Source organism: Somniosus microcephalus, chromosome 12 (genome assembly GCF_052327205.1).
Source record: "Somniosus microcephalus isolate GS21.2 chromosome 12, FLI_Smic_1.0, whole genome shotgun sequence".
Lineage (NCBI taxonomy): Eukaryota > Metazoa > Chordata > Chondrichthyes > Squaliformes > Somniosidae > Somniosus > Somniosus microcephalus.
Window position 1 is genome coordinate 54,044,628 of NC_140998.1, and position 21,175 is coordinate 54,065,802.

The 21,175-nt window shown below is 45.6% G+C and overlaps 1 protein-coding gene across 5 annotated transcripts in view; it reads left to right on the plus strand.

Moving 5' to 3' along the window:
* The window catches only part of LOC147109195 (echinoderm microtubule-associated protein-like 5), a 236,892-nt gene that overhangs the window by 64,825 nt on the left and 150,892 nt on the right, over positions 1-21,175 (plus strand). For all 5 annotated transcript variants that reach the window (XR_015080190.1, XM_086002884.1, XM_086002885.1 and 2 more), the window contains 2 exons: positions 7,133-7,334; positions 15,068-15,205. Coding sequence is in view for 4 of the 5 variants with exons in the window: in XM_086002884.1 (XP_085859010.1) it covers positions 7,133-7,334; positions 15,068-15,205 (340 nt within the window). In the remaining variant the exon portion in view is untranslated. The remainder of the gene's footprint in view (positions 1-7,132; positions 7,335-15,067; positions 15,206-21,175) is intronic.

A 21,175-nucleotide genomic window follows, 5' to 3' on the forward strand; every position in this document is an offset into this window, starting at 1 on the left:
TGGTGAGGTAAGTGACTAAAAACAATTTAGAAAATCGGGCATTCAGTGAGCATTGCATACTCACTGACATCATGATCTCCCTGGCGTTGAGGTCCCCGGTGATAGCTGTTATTGGCAGTGCTACGGGGTGTCCAGATTTGGTGTGCGGCACTGGATTCGCCTCGCCATGTCGGTACTGGTCTCAACGGCACATTAGCGCCATCTACTGGTACTAACAGGCGGCACTAAAGAGATGAATTTTTCCCCCTATGTGCGTGAGATGCATCATCAGAGATGTAGGGGGAGGAGTTCGTTTTAGACAGTAAAGTTGCCAGTGACCGGCAACTGGAGTTAACGACCGCTGAAAATGGCTGCATCACTAACGAAGCAAAATTCGTCTGGGGCGATGGAGATTGTTGGCGCAGCGCTTACCTGCCGTGCAACACCGTCCTGGTGTCGTTACTGGAGGCATCCGACCCGAGGTTTGTGTGCAGGAGCGGCGTTGGAGCTTCCCACAGCCTCTGGAAGCGAGGCTGTGGAGCTCGCAAGGAATTGTGGGCAATGAAGAGGTTTGAGAATTAAAGGGGTCGTGCACACTGAAGCAATACAAATTAAAATGAAGTGAAACAACATAGTTTTCAGCCCTTTCTGCCTTTAAAAAAAAAAAAAAAAAGTTAACATTACAAAGAAGTCCAAAATGTGAATATTCAGCTCTTCAAGCTGAATTCCCTGCGTAACCTCAAAAAATGGGAAAATGCCTCAGCACTAACACAAATGGCTCGGCAAGCCAGGGAAGGAGCACCCAGGGTCTTGCCCGCAGCACTCCATCTTTGTGCAGGGGGTCAACACTGCAAGACAGTCCCTCTACCCGATGGGGCCAGGAGGCCTTCCAGAAAGAATGATGTGGGACTACATCACCAAGGCTGTTACTGCCAGCAGTGTCACCCCCACAACCTGACTCCAGTGCCCAAAGAAGCTTTATGACCACTGGTCAATGTCAGTGAATGCATCTTCAAAAGCTGTCTCCTACCAAGGGGGAACGGTACCATAGTGGTTACGTTACTGGACTAGTAATCCAGAGGTTTGGAGACGTGAGTTCAAACCCCATGACAGCAGCTGGGGAATCTAAATTCAATTAAATAAATCTGGAATTAAAAAGCTGGTATCAGTAATGGTGACCATGAAACTACCAGATTGTTGTTTAAAAACCCATCTGGTTCACTAATGTTCTTGAGGGAAGGAAATCTGCCATCCTTGCCTGGTCTGGCCTATATGTGACTCAAGACCCACAGCAATGTGGTTGATTCTTAACTGCTCTCTGAAATGGCCTAGCAAGCCACTCAGTTGTCTAAGATGGCTCACCACCACACCACCTTAAGGGCAATTAAGGATGGGCAATAAATGCCCACATCCTGTGAATGAATTAAAAAAACTGCACCATTAGCCTCACACAATGCACATCACTCACCTACCAACAATCTGCACCAATCACGAGGCAGATCTCCCATTCCTAGCCTCACCTTGGAGGAGATGGTGCAGGCCATCCTTGGCAGGAGCATGGCTGAGCCCTTGCCCAGTGGCAGGGCTGAAAGGATGCTGTTATCCTCAAACGTTATTCTCCTTCTGACAGGCCCCTCATGCTTTCCTGCCCTCCCATCGCCACAACTCCACCTTCCTCATTTCACACACCCAAGAAATGCAGCTTGCCCAGCCAGTGGGTGACCAAGAACAGGGAGAGGAGAGTGAAGAAGAACAAGAAGAAGATGATTGATTTGACACTCCCTGCCACCAGCTCCTCAAGGTCAACCAGCAAGGACATTTGCAGTGTCCCCCACTGAAAGTCAGCAGCCTTCCAACAGCCATGCTGCAGCCACTGGGGTAGCACTGCATGACATCAGTAGGATAGGCAAAGGCACACACAAGACACTCACTAAGAGAATGCATACGGGTGATGTGTTGAATTCTTGATGTCACATTGGATGGATAGGCGTATATAGGTGGATTAGAAAGTTTGCTTTGTGGTGGTTTTATTTCAGCATCGTGGCCAAGAGGACGTTGTGATGGTCAGTAACAGATGGAAGGTAATGTGTGGGACTAATGTTGAAAGAGGAATTGGGGTTGCAGTCATTGGGACCGCAGGCGGATGATTCCATTCCGGGTATCCTGGCCATGATGGGGCTGTCTGGGAAGCATCCTTCCGTCGGATTCCTCCTCTTTTTCTGTTTCCTCCTCTGCGGCTTCCTCCTCTTCTGTGTCCTCCTCTTCCCTCTGCAAGTGGATGCTGTAAATGTGAAATTACAGCATAAAATGCTGGAAATACTCAGTTGGTCCAGCAGCATCTTGACCTGAGATGTGAACTCTGTTTTTCTCTCCACTGATGTTGCGTGACCTGATGAGCATTTGCAGCATGTTCTGTTTTCTCAAAGGCCTTCATTTACCATCCGAGCCCTTGCAAGCATCCAGCAGCACTCTCTACACACTTAAAAAAAACTTTTCACATCTATTGCTGTAAGCCACCGCTTCAATAAAATTTTTTTAAAAACAGTCCAAAACCTTAAATCCAAACTTACCTGAACGATGTGTGTGTCCCTTTTAAGAGGTGCAGACATCGCCACTGTCAGCCTGCTTGCACATCAGGTTAACCTGGCATGCTTCGGATTCAGCGCTAAAGTAGAAGTTCGCGCTTGTAACATTAAGTCGGCGTTGCACGCCGATTTATGTCACAACGCCGGCCTTTTGTTCGGGATGGCGCTGCCAGTTACCGGCAGTGCAAAGGTAAGGACGAAAACGGCGGCTGCCATGGTTCCCGCCAGCAGTTGACGAAAGAGTGGCAGCCACTGTAGAAGGCAAATGGAAGAATTCCTGTTCAAATTTCACAGTGCACTGGTCAGACCACATCCACTTCTGGTCACAAAACACAGTGGAGGTGCTGAAGCCCTGCAGGGACTTCAGGGAAAGACTTCTAGGCTGACCCATAACATAAGGACTTGGGTATGAGGAAGGACTGACGAAATATTGGCTTTTCAGTCTTGGAGAGCTGGCCAAGAGATAATCTTTAGAACTAGATAAGCAGCATGGAAAGATAGATCCGGAAGTTTACTTCAAATTAAGCTATGCCAATAGGGCAAGAGTACGCAGAAACTAGTAAAAGGCAAATCTAGGACTGATGACAGGAAATTCTTCACACACTGACCAGCCTAAAGAGTGGAGTTCTGGGGAGAGTGGTGGAGGTAGAAATCCTAGTATCATTTGAACAATTAGATGCTGCAGTGGGATTGTAGAGGCTTTGATTACAGATGCTAAGATAGGTTGAGTTGCCTTCCTCCTCCATATTTATATTGTGCTTTTCTGAAAAGTAGTCACTAATAACTATTGTGAAAATGATTTGTGCAACATATCCAATACATTTACACTATCTACAGACTAAAACCATGCTTGCTATCATGAATCACCACTTTCTGATTTACCCTGACTTATTTTTTTTCCAAACTTGGTGCTGTCTTGCAGCATGTGTCCCTGGCCTTTCACCTAGATTTCTCAATTATGTATTATAAAAACCACGGGGAACTTTCTGGATGTTTTGTTTTGTACCCCTGCCATGCAGTTGTATTCCATATGGGCTTTTCATGGAGCTGGTTTGAATTGAGATAAATCTGTGACATTTGTATTCGTGATGTGTACTAGTCGATCTGCCACTGATTTGTAGCTTGCAGGGAATCAGTTATTTAATTTTGGTCAGTAGGTTGTGTCTTGTTTTGCACACTTTGTACAAAAATAATAAATTGCAGGACAACGGAGTATTACAGTTTAAACTCTTTTTTAATGAAGCATCAGGTCTGTAAGCTTTCTCAATCATCCAGCACCGTGTGGACAAAATGGAGTCGGGGCCCCCTGGGTCTTCTAAACAATAGCAGTCCTTACAGATGCCTGCAGGCCAATGACAACTCAGTATGCAAATATTACAGGTTGCGCAATCTCAGTTATTTTCATGTTGACTGACATGGTTGGCACTTCATTAAAATTTTATGTTTACAGATTACTTACATACATGTACGAACACATGTATGCCACACACTATGTAGTCCAGCACGTGAGGCTGCTTTAGATATAAATCTTTAATGTGAAAAAAATCCAAGTTAACACAGCCCACCAGGTCAGCACAAGGCAGGGGACAGTTTACTCTGTGAAGAGAAAAGAAGGGTGTGTGAGAACAGGAAAGTTATTTTAATGGGTGATTTCAATCAATCAATCCCATATAAACGAGTCAGAGTCGGTAAATGTGGTGCATGACTGCATCACAGCTCATTGCATAACAGAAGTTATGAAAGGCAGTGCTCTTCCTGCTCCGGGTCATTTGTAAATGACCCGGAGCAGGAGCAAGGTTTTTAACTTTTTTAAAAGGGCTAAACTTCAGAGATAAGGGAACATTTAAAATGAATGTATTGGAAGAGATTGGGGGAGGATGTTTAACAACATTAAAGTAGAAGAAAAATGGAACACCTGAAAAGAATAAATGCTAAACATACAAGAGAAATACATACCGAAGATCAGCAAGCTGAGACTAAACTAACGTGATCCTCAGTGGATCAACAACCAAATTAAAATGAAATAAAGAAAAAATTACTTTTACAAATCCTGCAGGGAGAAAGGAGATGGCTGATCAGAGGAGCAAAGAGAGACCTAGAAAAAGCATAGCTGCAGAGGAAAAACAGAACAGTTGAAAAATGATTTCAATACTACAATAGCAAAGAGGACTGGCAGAGAGGAGGAAAGAATATTAAAAGATGCAAATGGCATTGAAACTGAAGGTGAGCCCAAGATAGTAAATATTCTGAACAATTACTGCCTCCAAATATTCACAAGGGAAGATATGAACAGTGTGCCTCTCTAAAAAGACAGTACCAAGGCAACATACAGGACTGATAGAAATGAGATGGAAATCCTGGACAAGCTGAAAGGACTTAAATAAATAAATCCCTAAGGATAGATGGGTAGTTATCTAAGAGTGTTGAGAGAAATTAGAAAGGAGATTTTCAAGGCTCTGACCCATTGGCCCAGTAATTCCTCTCCCAACGCGTGAGTACGGACGGGGTACTCACGCGTGGGCCCGGAGGAATTGCCGGTTTTCAGCATGCACAGCGCATGCGGGGAAAACCGTCATTTCCTCTCCTCTGACCCAAGGGGTTAAGAGGCTGAACGCGTGCGCGCAGGAGTCTGCGCGTGCGACTTGGATTTCCTTTATTTTTAGAGAGTTGCGCATGTGTAAAGGCCTCTGGTTTTTACGCATTGAAAAACCACACGTAAGTACTTAGTTTTACAGGTAAGTGGTCTATTAATACAATTTATTTAAAAAATTTCCACAGGTTTATTTTTAAAGAATTTACAGTAAGGTAAGTTTAGTTTTAGCCCCGATTTTTTTTTTAATATAATTTTTTGCAAATTTTAAAATTATTGTTTAAAATTGTTTTTTACAGTTATTTATGGTTCATTTAAGTAGTGCAATGTTTTTTTAAATTTTCTTTCAAGTTTAAGTAGTGTTTTGGAGCCAGGAGTTTTCATGAGTTTGACAGCTCTTACTGTCAAACTCATGAATGAACTTTTGCAACCTCCCATTGGTTGCCCTGTGCTCACGTGATCCCAGCCGGCTCATCGCACTAAGTACGCCGCTGGGTCACACACGCACAGCGCGGCAGGACCTCAAGCAGGCCAGTGAGAGGAAATGCAATGCGGGCCACGATTCAAATGTCAGCGCGCCGGGTAAGTGCACATCGGGTGCTTGCACGCGCGGCAAGCTCCCGATCCTAATTTCAGGGCCATTATGAGATAGTCAATAGACACCGGGGAAGTACCAATAAATTGGAAGCAGGCTGATGTGGTGCCTATATTCAAAAAGGGTAGCATAACAGACACTGGCAACAACAGACCAATTAGTCTTAACCAATTCCATTATTTTACATGGAATTGAAGTACAGGTAACAGGAATAAGCTTGTGTCCCTCCAACTACCACCTAGTAAACAGTCAACATGACTTTAGATGGGGAAGCCCTGCCCGACCAACTTCTTTGAGGAAGTGGCAGAGCAGTAGACTGTGGTAAACCTTCCAATGTTGCATACAGACTTCCAAAAGGCATTTAATAAAGTTCCACATGAAATGCTACCAGTTAAGTTCAAAGCTGTGGTGATTCAGGGTAAAATTTGTATGTAGGTAAGATATTGGCTGAAGGCTCTGAGTGAATTTTTTTTTTCCTCATCTCGCCTCTAGATCTTTTGATAATGATTTTGAATCTATGATCTCTTGTTATTGACCCACTCGCCAGAGGGAATCATTTTTCTCTATCTACTCTTATCAAAATCTCTCAACATCTTGAAAACCTCCATTAGGTCACCTCTTAACCTTCTCTGCTCCAAGGAGAAAAGTCCTAACTTTTCCAATCTATCCTCATAACTGAAGTCTCTCATCCCTGGTAACATCCTGGTAAACCTCCTCTATACCCTTTCAGAGGCCTTTACATCTTTCCTGAAGTGTGGTGCCCAGAATTGTCCACAATACTCCAGTTGAGGCCTAACCAGTGATTTATAAAGTTCCAGCATGATCTCTCTGCTTTTATATCCTCTGCCTCTATTTATAAACCCAAGTGACTCGCATGCTTTTTAACCACCTTGTCAACTGGCCCTGCCACCTTTAAGGATTTGTGTATATGAACACCAAGGTCTTTTCGCTCATCTACACTTTTCAAAAATGTGCCATTGATTAAAAAAAAAGGGGGAAAAATAATGTATTTTTACATGCATCTCTCAGCTGTAGTGTTAAGTTGCCTGCGATAAATCCACCACCACAACATTCTATTTATTACCTTTTCAGACTAATTGATAAATTTGTATTGAAGCTTATAATCTAAAAGTGAACTTTCTTCTTACGTTTGGCTGTTTTTACACATTCATATATTTTCTGATTGTGTTATGACATTTGTCAAAGTCAAATAATTTTACTTGCTGTGTTTTGGTGTCTTTCACCACCGCGCCCCCCCCGGTGTGTATTTTTGTATTACTAGCTAACCTCTTTCATTTAAGGCTATACAGACACCTAATAATTAAATTCACGAAGACTTGCAATCTATTTGATTTTTTTTTTAATATTCATTTTCTTTACCAGGTCTCTCAGTGAGGAGTGTATGTTGGCAAGGAGATCATATTTTGGTTGGCACGCAGGACAGCGAAATCTTTGAAATCGTGGTACATGAACGCAACAAGCCTTTCCTAATTATGCAAGGTCACTGTGAAGGAGAGCTCTGGGCCTTAGCAGCTCATCCAACAAAACCTTTAGCAGTAACTGGGAGTGATGATCGGTCTGTTAGGTTTGTATAATTAATTGTGATGATTATTCCATGGCTATCAGATAATACGGTGACACATGTTATGATTTTAGTTGGTATAATTTGTCTACTTCCTTTCAAATGCAAGCTACTCATTTTAACTTATTTTCAAACATGCCCCTTTCTCCCCACAACAGAGTGCAGTAAAGACCAGCAGGACAGGCATATTCTACTTCCAGGTTTTACTTAATATTGCCTGGGGCGGTTTCATCTAACACAGATGATACAGTTTAGATGTGCACGTGGAGTATGTTCAGACCTCTTCTCTTTCAGATGACATAAGAGCCTTAAACTCAACACTCAGCATGTCTAAACAATGCAGAGCATCAATCAACAAAGCCAATAGGATGTTGACCTATATCGTCAATCGAGCAGAATCAAATGAATTTGTGATCAAACTATTCAGTGCGCTGCTCAGACTGCAGCTTGAATACTGTGTACACTTCTGGTCACCAAAACATATGGTGCTAGAGGAGATGCAGAGAAGGTTGATTCCGTGGGGAAGATTTTGTCGATCCTGTCAGGAAGAAGGCGGGACATCCCCTTTCGGGTTTTTGACCCGCCTACTTCGACGTCCGGCCAATCCGCGCGATTTTCCCTTGATTGACCTTGTTGAGCCCGCCCAGCGGGCTCAGCAGGCCAATTAAGGGCCACCTGGCAACAGGTGACGTCACAGACTGAAATTTCATCTGTCAAGAGTCCTTGACAGATGAAATATCAGTGTCTCACAGCTGTTTGAAGCTGTGAAACACTGACAGTCTGAGTTCTGACATGAGTCATTCTGCACAGACTCAGTTAGAACTCACACCGGCACTCAAAGCTGAAGGCTGTCACTTTTGACAGATCGCAGCTGTTCAGCTTTAAGTTCCGGCTGAGTGATGCACTCCCGACGGCTACAGGAAGAAAGGCTGTTAAGGTAAGTACAGGTAAGTAAAAGTTCTTTACACACTTTAGACATACCAAACACACTTACCTTTGCACTCGTGCACCCATCACTCACCTGAGCGCCGACATCGCGACCCCTCCAACTCCTTCAACCCGACGGCCCACCTGCTCTACCTGGCGTGGTTTGGAGCTGTCGGGAAACCCACACGAAACCCCTCAAAATAGGGATTAGGCTAAAAACTGCCTGTTAACTACCTGTTAACAGGCAGTTAATTGGCACTAATCTCTTCCCGCCTGGTTTCAGCGGGTCCCAGTGCGGGGCGGGTACCCGCCGCCCCTGAAACTTACGTGGGGCGGGGTTTTGGGCGGGATGGTGTCAGGACCCCCAAATTCGGGATTTCCCCCCCCACACGCCTGAAACCCCGCCTGACGGCTCCCCGAAAATCTAGCCCCTTGTGTCTGGAAAGGAGATGCCTGAGAGGTGCTCTTGTAGATAGTTAAGGGGATGGAACAACTTCAGCTCATCCAAAACTTTGCTACCCATGTCTTATCCTGTACCAAGTTCCGTTCTCCCATCATGTGCTCCCTGACCTACTTTGATTCATCCTCATGTTTAAATCCCTTCATGGCCTCACCTCTCCCGATCTGTAGCCTTCTCCAGTCGTACAACCCTCTGAGAATTCTGAATTCCTCCAGCTCAGGCCTCTTGTTCATCTCTCCCTCTCTCTGCCCCACCTTTGGCTGCCGTGCCATCAGCTGTTGAGGCCCTGCACTCTGAAATTCCCTCACTAAGCCTCTGCCTTTCTGCTTCCCTCTCCTGTTTTAAGACCCTCCTTAAAAACCCATCTCTTTGAAGCTTTTAGTCAACCCTCCTAATATGTCCTCCTTTGGCTCAGTGCCAATTTTTATCTAGTTTTGATATATATAAAGGACCTGGATATTGGAATACAGAGTAGAATTTCTAAATTTGCTGATGACACCAAACGTGGGGGTGTGGCAACCAGTGAGGATGATACCAATCGACTGCAACAGGACATAGCCTTTCTATCAGAATGAGCAGGCAAGTGGCAGATGGAATTTAATACAGAGAAGTGTGAGGTGATGCATTTTGGCAGAAGGAACAGGGAGAGGCAAGATACACTTAATGGCACAGTTTTAAAGAGTATGCAGGGACAGAGGGACCTGGGAGTTAATGTGCATAGGTCCCTGAAGGTGGTTAGCAAAGCATATGGGATCTTGGGCTTCATAAATTGAGGTATTGGGCTGGAATTTCATTGAGGTGGTGGGTAGGAGGCAGGACTACAACTTTCGGGGTTGTAGTCCCGCCTCCATCGAGTTCTAGCCAACCCACGCAATTTTGACTTGATTGACCTTGTTGAGCCCGCTGGGCGGGCTCAGCAGGCCAATTAAGGGTCACCCGGCAACAGGTGACGTCGCAGATTGATATTTCATCTGTCAAGACCTTTTGACAGATGAAATATCAGCGTTTCACAGCTGTTTGAAGCTGTCAAACACTGACCATCTGTACTCCAGGTTAATTCCTTCCTCTCAGGATGATTTAGAAATCTCCCCGGAACAGAAAGTTGAATGCTGGAACTTTTGACAGCTGGCGGCCATTCTGCTTTCTGTGCTGGTGAGATGAGGGACTCCCGAGACCTGAAGGAAGGAAGGCTGTAAAGGTAAGTACATGTAAGTAAAACATCTTTAAACACTTTACACACACCAAACACACTTACCTTTGCACTCATGCACCCATCACTCACATGAACACCGGACATCTCGACCCCCTCCAAGCCCTTCATCTCGATGGCCCGCCTCGCTAACTTGGCATGGTTTGGAGCCGTCGGGAATCCCACATTTCACCAATGAAAATAGGGATTAGGCTAAAAACTGCCTGTTAACTAACTGTTAACAGGCAGTTAATTGGCACTAATCCCCTTCCCGCCTCAGGGAGGCAGGTCCCAGTGCAGGTCGGGTACCCGCCTCCTTTGAAACTGGCATGGAGGCGGGATGGGTTCGTGCCCTCCGATTTCGGGATTTTAACCCCCCCACACGCCTCCAATCCCACCTCCACAGCCCAATGAAAATCCTGCCCAATGTGTTCGGTACCTTCCCGGAAGCTTCTCCTCCACTTTGTGCGGTCTTGGGCCAGGGATTCCCAAATGTCGGTGGGGATGTTGCACTGTTTCAAGGAGGCTTTGAGGGTGTCCTTGAAACATTTCCTCTGCCCACCTGGGTCTCTCTTGCCGTGTCGGAGCTCCGAGTAGAGCACTTGCTTTGGGAGTCTCGTATCGGGCATGCGGACGATGTGACCCGTCCATTGGAGCTGATCGAGCGTGGTCAAAGCTTTGATGCTGGGGATGTTGGCCTGAGCAAGAACAGTGACGTTGGTGCACCTATCCTGCCAATGGATTTGCAGGATCTTGCGGAGGCAGCATTGTTGGTACCTCTCCAGTGCTTTGAGATGCCTGCTGTATATGATCCATGTCTCAGGCATACTGGAGGGTGGGTATCACTACTGCTCTGTAGACCATGAGCCTGGTCTTCAAACACTCTTCCTCAGGCGACCGAAGGCTGCACTGGCACACTGAAGGCGGCGTTGGACTTCGTCATTGACATCTGCCCTTGTTGACAGTAGGCTCCCGAGGTATGGAAAGCGGTCCATGTTGTCCAAGGCTTTGTTGTGGATTTTGATAATCAGAGGGCAGTACTGTGGTGGGGGCAGGTTGGTAGAGGATACTTTGTCTTATGGATGTTTAGTGTAAGGCCCATGCTCTCGTACGCTTCGGTGACGGTGTTGACGATGGTTTGGAGTTCGACCTCCGAGTGAGCGCAGATGCAAGCGTTGTCTGCTTACTGTAATTCGACAACAGACGATGGGACGACCTTGGATCTGGACTGGAGGCGACGGAGGTTGAACAGTTTGTTCTGTAAATTAGCTCCACTCCAGCGGGGAGCTTACTGAGGGTGAGATGGGGCATTGCAGCAAGGAAGATCGAAAAGAGCGTTGGTTTGATGACACAGCCTTGTTTGACCCTGTCCGTACGTGAATTGTGTCTGTGGTGGAGCCGTTGGTCAGGATCACGGCTTGCATGTCGTCGTGAAGCTGGCGGAGGATGGTGACAAACTTTTGAGGGCAGCCGAATTTGAGGAGGACACTTCATAATCCCTCACGGTTGACCGTGTTGAAGGCCTTTGTGAGGTCAAAGAAGGCCAGGAGTTAGGACCCGGGCAGCAGAGTTTTGGATGACCCCAAGTTTACGGAGGGTAGAATGTGGGAGGCCAGCCAGGAGTGCATTGGAATAGTCCAGTCTAGAGGTAACAATGGATAAGGGTTTCAGCAGCAGATGAGCTGAGGCGGACAGAGTCAGGTGATGCTCTGGAGGTGGAAATAGGCAGTCTTAAGTGATGGCGCGGATACGTGGTCGGAAGCTCATCTCTGGGTCAAATATGACACCAAGGTTGCATACAGTCTGGTTCAGCCTCAGACAGTTGCCAGGGAGATGGATGGAGTCGATGGTTAGTGTAGGGGGTGGTGTGTGGGGTCAGCTTCACCTCTGACTTATGAGCAGTTCGAATCGCTCCGACTCCCTTGGTTCTAGACCTTGGACTTATTTGGGGGTTGTGATAAAAGTGCAGCAAACAACTGATTTTGGTGCAAGATCTTTGATCTTTATTTGAGAAAGGAAAATACAACACAATAATAACACTCTAACAAAATGGGGAAACACTTCGACATACACGAGGGAAAAATTACAGTAGACAAATCTCTCACCCCTCCCAATCCCACCTTACTAGCTAAGTTAGGCTCTGAAGGACCAGGGATAATGCTCACCAAAACGACTTCTTGACAGTTGAGCTGGTTCGCGATTTTGGGGTTCACTAGATGTGTCGGTTGGGGCCTGCCGTACCCTGGACGCGGTGGAGGACTTCACCTGCGTAGCTGGTCAGTCTTCGCGAGTCCGCTGATGCGGTAGGGTGCGTGTTGGATCTATCAGGTGATTACCCAATTTTCTTTGGCTAGAAATAGGGCCTAGAGTCTTTTGGATAAAATCTTACCCAGGGGTAAGTCAGGATAGATTGTAGAGTGGAAAAACTTGCGCAATCTTCGGTTTCTTCCAAGTTGGTCTTTCGTTGGTCGCGGTGGCCCAATATTACCCGGTTGGCTGTGGATAATATTCAGTTGGTTGTTTCATGGGGCCCTTGGTGCTGCGAGGTGTCCGTTGGTGTGTTACTTCTTCGAGAGAGAACTGCTTCGAGATGTTTGCTCCTCGACCTCGATGTTGCTCGGCGATGGCTCTCCTTGAACTTGGAACTGTGAGATGACACCTGTATGATGTTCCTGTACTGAACATCGCTCCACCTTGCTGAACTTGAACTTACTGAACTGTGAGATGATACTGTTTAACCGTTGAACAGGCCCCCAATTATACAAAACGGGGCCTGCTAATCTGCGCGCCAAATCTGTTCAAGTCTTTTGTTAGATTTTGGCGGGCTCGTTAATATTAAGTTGTGTAAATTGTTTAAGCGGTTTTGAGATGGCTTCCTGAGTTGTTGAAGTAGTTAAAAATGTGAGAAGTCGTTTCGGGATGGTTTTACTGAGCTGTCGAGCTCTTATCTAATTGTAGTGAATTGTCCTCAAGCTTTGAGTTTCCTGTGGGGCCTGAGATTCTTTGTAGGTTGGCTAAACGATTTGGTTTATGCATGATTTTGATGGGTTCTGCGAGGCTGTTCTTTCATGGGTCTTATTGTCAGCATGTAAATCTCTTGATAGGGGCTGAGTGACGTTTACAGTTCCCCCAGACAGTTTGGTTACCTCGAATACTCAAACTGGCTACTGCATAGGTAGATCCCAAATTCTTTGTTGCAGCCTTTTTCTCAAAACATGCCTGAACATGTCCTTTTAAAATGCCATGTCTGATTTCTGATCTTGAATCTCCTTTTTAGGCCCAACATGTCCTTTTATCACTCCTGAAGTTTTCAGCAAGGGTCCAGAATCACTTTAATATGGTTTCTCTTTCGTAATGGGGGATCTGTAAATTTTGAGAATCCTACAGTTAGGGAACAGAGTTTGTGGCGGGGACCGAAGATAGTGGCTTCGGTCTGCCCAATATTTAGTGGGAGGACATTTCTGCTCATCCAGTACTGGATGTTGGCCAAGCAGGCTGACAATTCAGAGACAGTGGAGGGGTCGAGAGAGGTGGTGGTGAGGTAGAGCTGGGTGTCGTCAGCGTACATGTGGAAGCTGACTGTTTTTGGATGATGTTGCTGAGGAGCAGCATGTAGATGAGAAATAGGAGGGGGCCAAGGATAGATCCTTGGGGGACACCAGAGGTAATGGTGCAGGAATGGGAAGAGAAGGATATTTAGGATTGATGCCAGGAAATTATTCTTTACACAAAAGATTGATCGACATATGGATTTAGTCTTCCAGGAAGAGTAGTGAAGGTCAAAAACCTAGAATGTTTTAAGTAACAATTGGATGGTTGAATTAAGATGTGCTAAATAGCTATCCTCATCCTAAAACTTTTACCCTCTCCACTTTACTCTCTTTTGTGGGAGTACCTTCAGCACATAGATTGCAACTGTTCAAGAAGACACACCACTACCTTCTCTAGGACAACTAGGGATGGGCAATAAATGCTGCCCTTGCCAGTGACACCCATATCTGGGCATATCTACTAAAATTAGTGCACATGGCTAAAACAGTGTTGCTGTAGTCACGTGTGTGGCAGTTTCTATTGGACAACAGTGGTTTATACCATGTTTGAGGGTCAGTGACAAAACAGTTTTCTTCTTCCACAGGAGATTGTTGGACCAGCTTTCTGGTTTCCATAAAACTAATTTAGGGGTGAAAATATTAAATATAAGCAAAAAAAAATCCTTTTATGAGGAGCTTCAGTAATGTGAAGCTTCTCATCATGACCTCATCAAAAAGATACCTTTTTTTTTAAAGTACTGTTACTGTCGATGTATGACTTGCATATTGATTGAGCTCAAATAGGTAAACTACTCTGCTTTGCAGCAGTAACTGGTCGAATCCAATTTATAACATCTGGTGATTACAGTTGTAGAAAGCACTTGCCTTTCCATATTAATTTTATAGCTATTCTAAGCTACTTTTCATGTTATTGCAGCTAGCCATCTACCTAAATCAGAAGTTAAGGTGATTCTTTTTGCACATTCAGATTCAATTTTCTGCTTTGGCCTCATGGAGCTGAAAATTCTTACACTTTGAAGCCATAGCTAAAGACTGATGTGCAGAAACCTATGCCAGTGTGTAACCTGCCGCTGAATATAAGGACACCTGGACATAAGACTTGTACTGTACTTTGGTAATTTTTACATTATTTTACCATCATTTTCCTTGGGAGCATAGAAGATGGGCGATCACTTTGAAAATTATATGTATTTAGCCACTGAAAAAGTAGGTCTTTTTATTTGTGAGTGTTTACTCTGTTTGCTCAGTTAATAACGCATTTGCTCTGTAGGTTCTCAAATTCTAGTATTCCAATTGAAATAAATGATCAATTACATAGCAAATTAAAATGCAACCTTTATTTTTGTGCGGTAATTCCCCAACCCCCCCCCCCCCCCCCCCCCCATTCTCCTCTTCCAACCCCATAAATTTCCCGCAGCATGTATACATCAGTCAGGAATGAGGGGATGGTTCAGTCTTTGGCCATCTATTGACTTGTTTTGTTGAATGAGGAACAAAATACAAAATAATGTTTGGGATCAATTGGAAAGAACATGTTAAGCTTAGACTATTGAACAGCTCAATTATTATTTATTTAGCCTTTTTATGGTAGACTGAATTTATGTTGTAGAATATGGAGTCTTATTGATCATGCTCTGATTGCTCGATGCAATATGGAAGAACCAATTCGTTGTGTTGCTGTGAGTTCAGATGGCATCCATCTTGCTCTGGGTATGAAGGATGGTTCTTTCACCGTACTACGGATCAGGTATGTGTAAAATGGAACTACCTTCTCTTTTGCTAGCGTTTAGCTTTAAAAGATGCATGTGATGTTTTGAATAATGTGTACCTTCTGCATTAGAATATAACCAGCGTTACTATTTGAAGAAATTGTAATGTTTTGCGAGTTGTATTCCCTGCCACTTTCAGCTCGGATTTTTTTTAATGGCCCGGATTAAAACGTTTAAAATTATTTTTCAAAAAATTACATCTTTATTTTGAATGCTTAATTAAAGGGACTTTTAATTAATTTGGAACCTGGGAACATTATTTTTATTTCAGTTGTGTTGATTATTTATTTATTTATTTATTTGGCGATTTCTCATTCGCTTACAGGGATTCTGTTCGTAAATGGAATCCCAATTAGCTTATGAGGAATCCCCCTTTCTAATTGATTGACCTGGCCCACGTGATCCCAGGGATGCTTCCGAACTGCATGCGTCCCTTGGATCCGTGGGCCTTTACACAGGCGTACACCTGCAGGCCCAAGGCCCGGGAGCCAGCAGATACTTTTCGTATTTCTTTCGGGTCGGAGGTATATTCCGGAGGTACGCCTCCTTGGCCTAATATGTCTTTTTGTACCTTGATGTAGGGGGTAATATGTTTTTGTTATTGACTGTCATGGTGTGGGGTATTATGTTTTTGTTATAGGCTCTTTATATCTTCAGATAGGTGGTGATATTTTTATTATTGATTCTTTACATAGTGTTGTTGTGGTGAGTCATATTTTTATATTTGTGTTATTGGCTTTTTATATATTAGTGTGTGTGTGATTTTATTGCATTATTTGGGGGGTTTTTGGTGGGGGAAGCAGAGAGGGAGTTTGGGGACATCGTCTACGGGTGGAACTGACAAACATTTGGCTGCAGGGGCGGTGATGGGGAAATCAGCAAAGAATGAGACATGGCGGGGAGGGGTCACCTCAAGGGGGATATAAAAGGGTCAGCTAGAGAAGAGCATACCAGGTCAGCCAAATGCAGGGGTGGGGGGGGCGGAAGGTTAATAGTGAAAGAAGATAGGAAGAGATAAGGAGAAGGGGCAAAGGGAGATAAAACATTAAGGAGAGTCATGCAGACATGGGGATGTGGGGGTGGTGGGGTGAGGCAAGAATCATACCTGGGTTAGATGCCATAGAGCTGATAAACAGGTAATGAGGTGGAGCACAGAAAAAGGGGTGATTGTACACTCAAAAAGGGACACATCAGTTCAAATCATGCAGTAGTAAGTAGGGATTGGCATTACCAAACTCAGCACAGCTACAAGCGGCAAGTTAGGATACAGGCGTTTAAAAAATATATATATATTTTCGGGTGGTCAAGGCCATATTCTGATGAGCAGGCAATATCATTCAGGCGCCTTGACCATTATCCTTAACTCCAAAATCTTCCTTAAGCCACAATCCGATCTCTTCCGCAGCCCTGCCCGTGAATAGTGCACCACATTTTTTTTACTCCGGCTCCTTTTTGTCTGTCTTTGCAGTTGTAGTGTATGTACCTTTAAGAGAGAACTACTTTTACAGCTCCTGTATACTGTAGTACTGGCAGTGACCACACCTGTATATAAGCCTTGCGCATGCCTCTGTACCCCCAGTCTTGAGACTACCCTACTCCAGTAAATACCTGTTGATTGTTAAGTTACAGCATCCGTGTGGTTATTGAAAAACATCATACTCTCAGAATCACGGATCTAACAGTGGCGACGAGTGTCGATTCGAATCTACCTGCAACTCTGCATTTCCCTTCGAGGATTCGCTCCGGGAGGGCGGTGGAAGAAAGTCGAGGCCAGAAGCACGGGCGTCGACCATGAGCAACCGCCCAGTCGTCCGGCAGAGAGTGAACATCGCAGGGGAGGCTGTGGAGAGCCGGGCTTGGTTCCCCAGCCACGACGATCAGCAATAGACTGACGACAGGTACAGCGCAGACCCTTCCCGGACAGCGGCGGCTGGAGCCGACCGACAGCGGAGAGAAAGCCGAGCAGCGTCGACGGAGTAAGACAGAGGGTAGGGCGCAGCCGGGGGTTGAAAACCGAGCGGCGTCGAGGAAAAACAAAATGGAGAGAGAGAGGGTAAAGCAGCAGCCGGGTTCAGGACCGAGCGGCGGAAACGGGAAAGGCGCACAAAAAAAAAAAGAACGCGCAGAGCACAGCCAGGGCTCAAGGGCTGAACAGTGTCCGTGGGGAGAAGAAGGGAGAGCGCGGGAGACGCCATTGAGCCGCGGAGAAGAAGGAAGAGCGCGGGAGACGCCATTTTTAGAAGCTGCAGCGGAGAAGAAGGGCGAGCACGGGAAGGAAGGAAAGTGCGGGAGACGCCATTTTGTGCCAGCGGAGAAGGGGAAGCGCGGGAGACGCCATTTTTGACAGTTAAATCACACCCAGGGATGCAGAAGAGTGGCAGTATCTCTACGTTCGACAATGAAGTCGAAGATTGGGCGACATATGTGGAACGTATTGAGGTGTACTGCAGGGCGAATGAAGTGCCAGATGCTAGGAAAGCACTGGTTTTGTTAAATTCCATGGGTGTAAAAACTTATGCGTTACTGCGAAACCTAATAACCCCAGAGAAGCCTGTGAACAAGAATTTCGAAAGCATAGTAGAAATCCTACAGGACCACTTAAACCCCACACCGCTGCTGATAGCAGAACGATTTAAGTTCCATAAAAGGAACCAACACAAAGACGAAAGCAATGCTGAGTACCTAACGGAACTGCGCAAGCTATCGAAACACTGCCAGTTTGGAGCGGGACTAGCAGATACGTTAAGGGACAAGTTTGTGTGTGGGCTGCAAAGTGAAGGAACCCAGAAACGGCTTCTATCAGAAAAGGATCTTATGCTGGACAAGGCTTTCAGTATGGCAGTATCACACGAAGCAGCCGCAAGGGGCGCTGCAGAGATACAACGGAGACCGCAAGAATATGGCACCAATGAAATGTCCTATGGAACAGGGAAGTGCTATCGCTGCGGCAGAACAACACACGACCAGAAGGATTGTTGGTTCAAGGACCAAGTGTGCAGACAGTGTGGAAAAGCAGGACACATAGCAAGAGTCTGCAGGTCTGGGAAGAAAACCAACAGTAAGAAATCTCCACAGGAGAAGTACAAAAAGGTACACAAGGTGATGGACAGTAGTTCAGACGAACAGAAAAGTGACACAGACTCCGGAAGCAAGGAGCTGGGTTGTCTGAAACTACATAAGGTAACCAAAATGGAGGATCCCCAGACTATCTGGGTTACACTCGAGATAGACGGAGTCCAAGTGAAAATGGAATTGGACACAGGATCAGCCCTAACAGTCATAAACCAAAGGGACTACAAGCGGCTATTTTCACATATACCCTTGAAAGCTACAGAGATTGTCTTGAAGACATACACGGGGCAAGAAGTCTACCCCAAAGGAAAAATAAGGGTGAAAGTGATATATAAAGGCCAGGAAATACCTAAAATGGACATATATGTATTGCCAGATGGAGGACCAGCACTACTAGGACGTGAATGGATCCGGAAGATACAATTAGATTGGCATTCCATACAGGCACTGAAGGTAGAGGCCAAAAAGGATGACGACATCACGCCTGGATGACTGTCAAAAATGCTAACTGACGCAAAAGAAGTGTTCCAGGAGGGACTCGGAACACTAAAAGGCATAACAGCAACGATTAAAATAGAGGAAAATGCAAGCCCAAAGTTTATTAAGGCCAGACCAGTGCCTTATGCGATCAGACCAGCTGTCGAAGCAGAGCTGGAAGGGTTGGAACATTCAGGAGTACTGTCCAAAGTAGACTGGAGCGAGTGGGCTACATCCATCATTCCTGTAATGAAGAGGTCATTGAGTAATACGCCTGGGGAACCAAAGAAGGTCCGCATCTGTGGGGATTTTAAGGTGACAGTGAACCCAGTCCTTCACATGGTACAATATCCGCTTCCACGAATTGAGGATATTTTCGCCTCGCTATCTGGAGGTAAACGCTTCACCAAAATTGATCTAGCCCAGGCGTACTTGCAAATGGAGGTAGAAGAAGCCTCGAAACAATACCTTACGATTAACACTCATAAAGGTCTCTATCAATACAACCGGCTGGTGTTTGGGGTAGCATCGGCTCCGGCTATTTGGCAAAGGGCGATGGATCAAGTCCTGCAAGGGATTCCAGGGACCCAGTGTTATTTGGACGCCATCCTGGTCACGGGCGAAAATGACAGTGATCACCTCGCCAACCTGGAGAAGGTACTCACCAGATTAAAGGAAATATGGGCTACGAGCTAATCGCCACAAGTGCGAGTTTTTCCAGAAGCAGATCTCGTATTGTGGCCACGTCATCGATGAAGAGGGGTTACATAAGTCCCCTGAGGCTCCAGCACCGGAAAATGTGTCACAACTGAGGTCGTTCCTCGGGCTGGTAAACTACTACCATAAGTTCTTACCAAATTTGTCCATGGTATTACACCCACTGAACACCCTACTGCAAACAGGGGTACCATGGAAGTGGAATGACGAACGTAGACGAGCTTTCCAGAAGTGTAAAGAATTGATCACATCAAAAGAGGTGTTGGCCCATTTCAACCCAGCACTACCAATTCGTTTGGCATGTGATGCCTCACCCTATGGTATTGGAGCGGTGCTGTCGCACAAATTCCCAGACGGGTTGGAGAGGCCAGTAGCCTTTGTGTCTCGGTCACTAACCTCAGCCGAGTGCAACTACGCCCAGAATGACAGGGAGGCCCTCAGCCTAGTATGGGGAGTAAAAAAATTCAACCACTATCTGCATGGGCAGAAGTTCACCTTGCTGACTGACCACCAACCACTTGTCTCCATCTTTAATCCTAAGAAGGGCGTTCCAGTGATGACTGCACAACGGTTACAAAGATGGTCCCTGTTTCTAGGGGCGAATCAATATGAAATAGAATATAAAGGCACGAAACAGCATGGAAACGCTGATGGGCTATCACGCCTGCCACTGCCTACTGTGGAGGAAGCACCAGCAGTGGACCCTATCGAGATATTTTATTTGTCAATAATTGAACGATTGCCAGTAACGAACGCAGATATAGAGAAGGAGACCCGCAATGATCCGACGCTGTCTCGGGTATATGATTTGACGGTGAGGGGATGGCCAACACATGGCGACTCACTGTTGCCAGCATTCTCATCCAGAAGAGAACAGCTGTCAGTATGCTAGGGGACAGTGATGTGTGGATCCAGAGTGGTGATTCCACCCAAGTTAAGGGAGAGAGTGCTAAATGAGCTACATGAAGGTCATCTGGGGGGAGTGAAAATGAAAAGCCTTGCTAGGGCTTGTGTGTGGTGGCCGGGAATCGATCAACAAATTGAAGACCTAACCAAGAGCTGCTCAGGATGCCAGAAGGTCCAAAATGCACCACCACATGCCCCTCTACACCCATGGGAGTGGCCCTCCTCTCCATGGCAACGGGTGCATATTGATTTTGCTGGTCCATTCATGGACTCAATGTTCTTAATAGCAGTGGATGCTCATTCGAAGTGGCCTGAGGTGATAAAAATGTCCTCAACCACTACAGAGAAAATGATTGCAGTCCTACGGACCATATTTGCCAGAAACGGCTTGCCAGAGCAGATTTGCTCTGATAATGGACCACAGTTTGTGTCCAAAGAGTTTCGAAAATTTATGAGAAGGAATGGGGTAAGGCATTACACATCCGCCCCGTATCATCCAGCCACAAATGGATTGGCTGAGAGGTTCGTACAAACCTTTAAGAAGGCGATAAAGGCCATGTGCGACAAGGAAATTCCACTACAGCATAAGGTGGACAATTTCTTATTAGCCTACCGAAACGCGACACATGCAGTTACCAACCAGACCCCGGCCATGATGTTCTTTAACCGAAGGTTGAGATCTCGTCTGGACTTGCTCAGACCAAATGTGCGAAGAAATGTTGAGGATAAACAATTCCAGCACATCAATGAGAAGCCGACGAGGAACTTCAATGTAG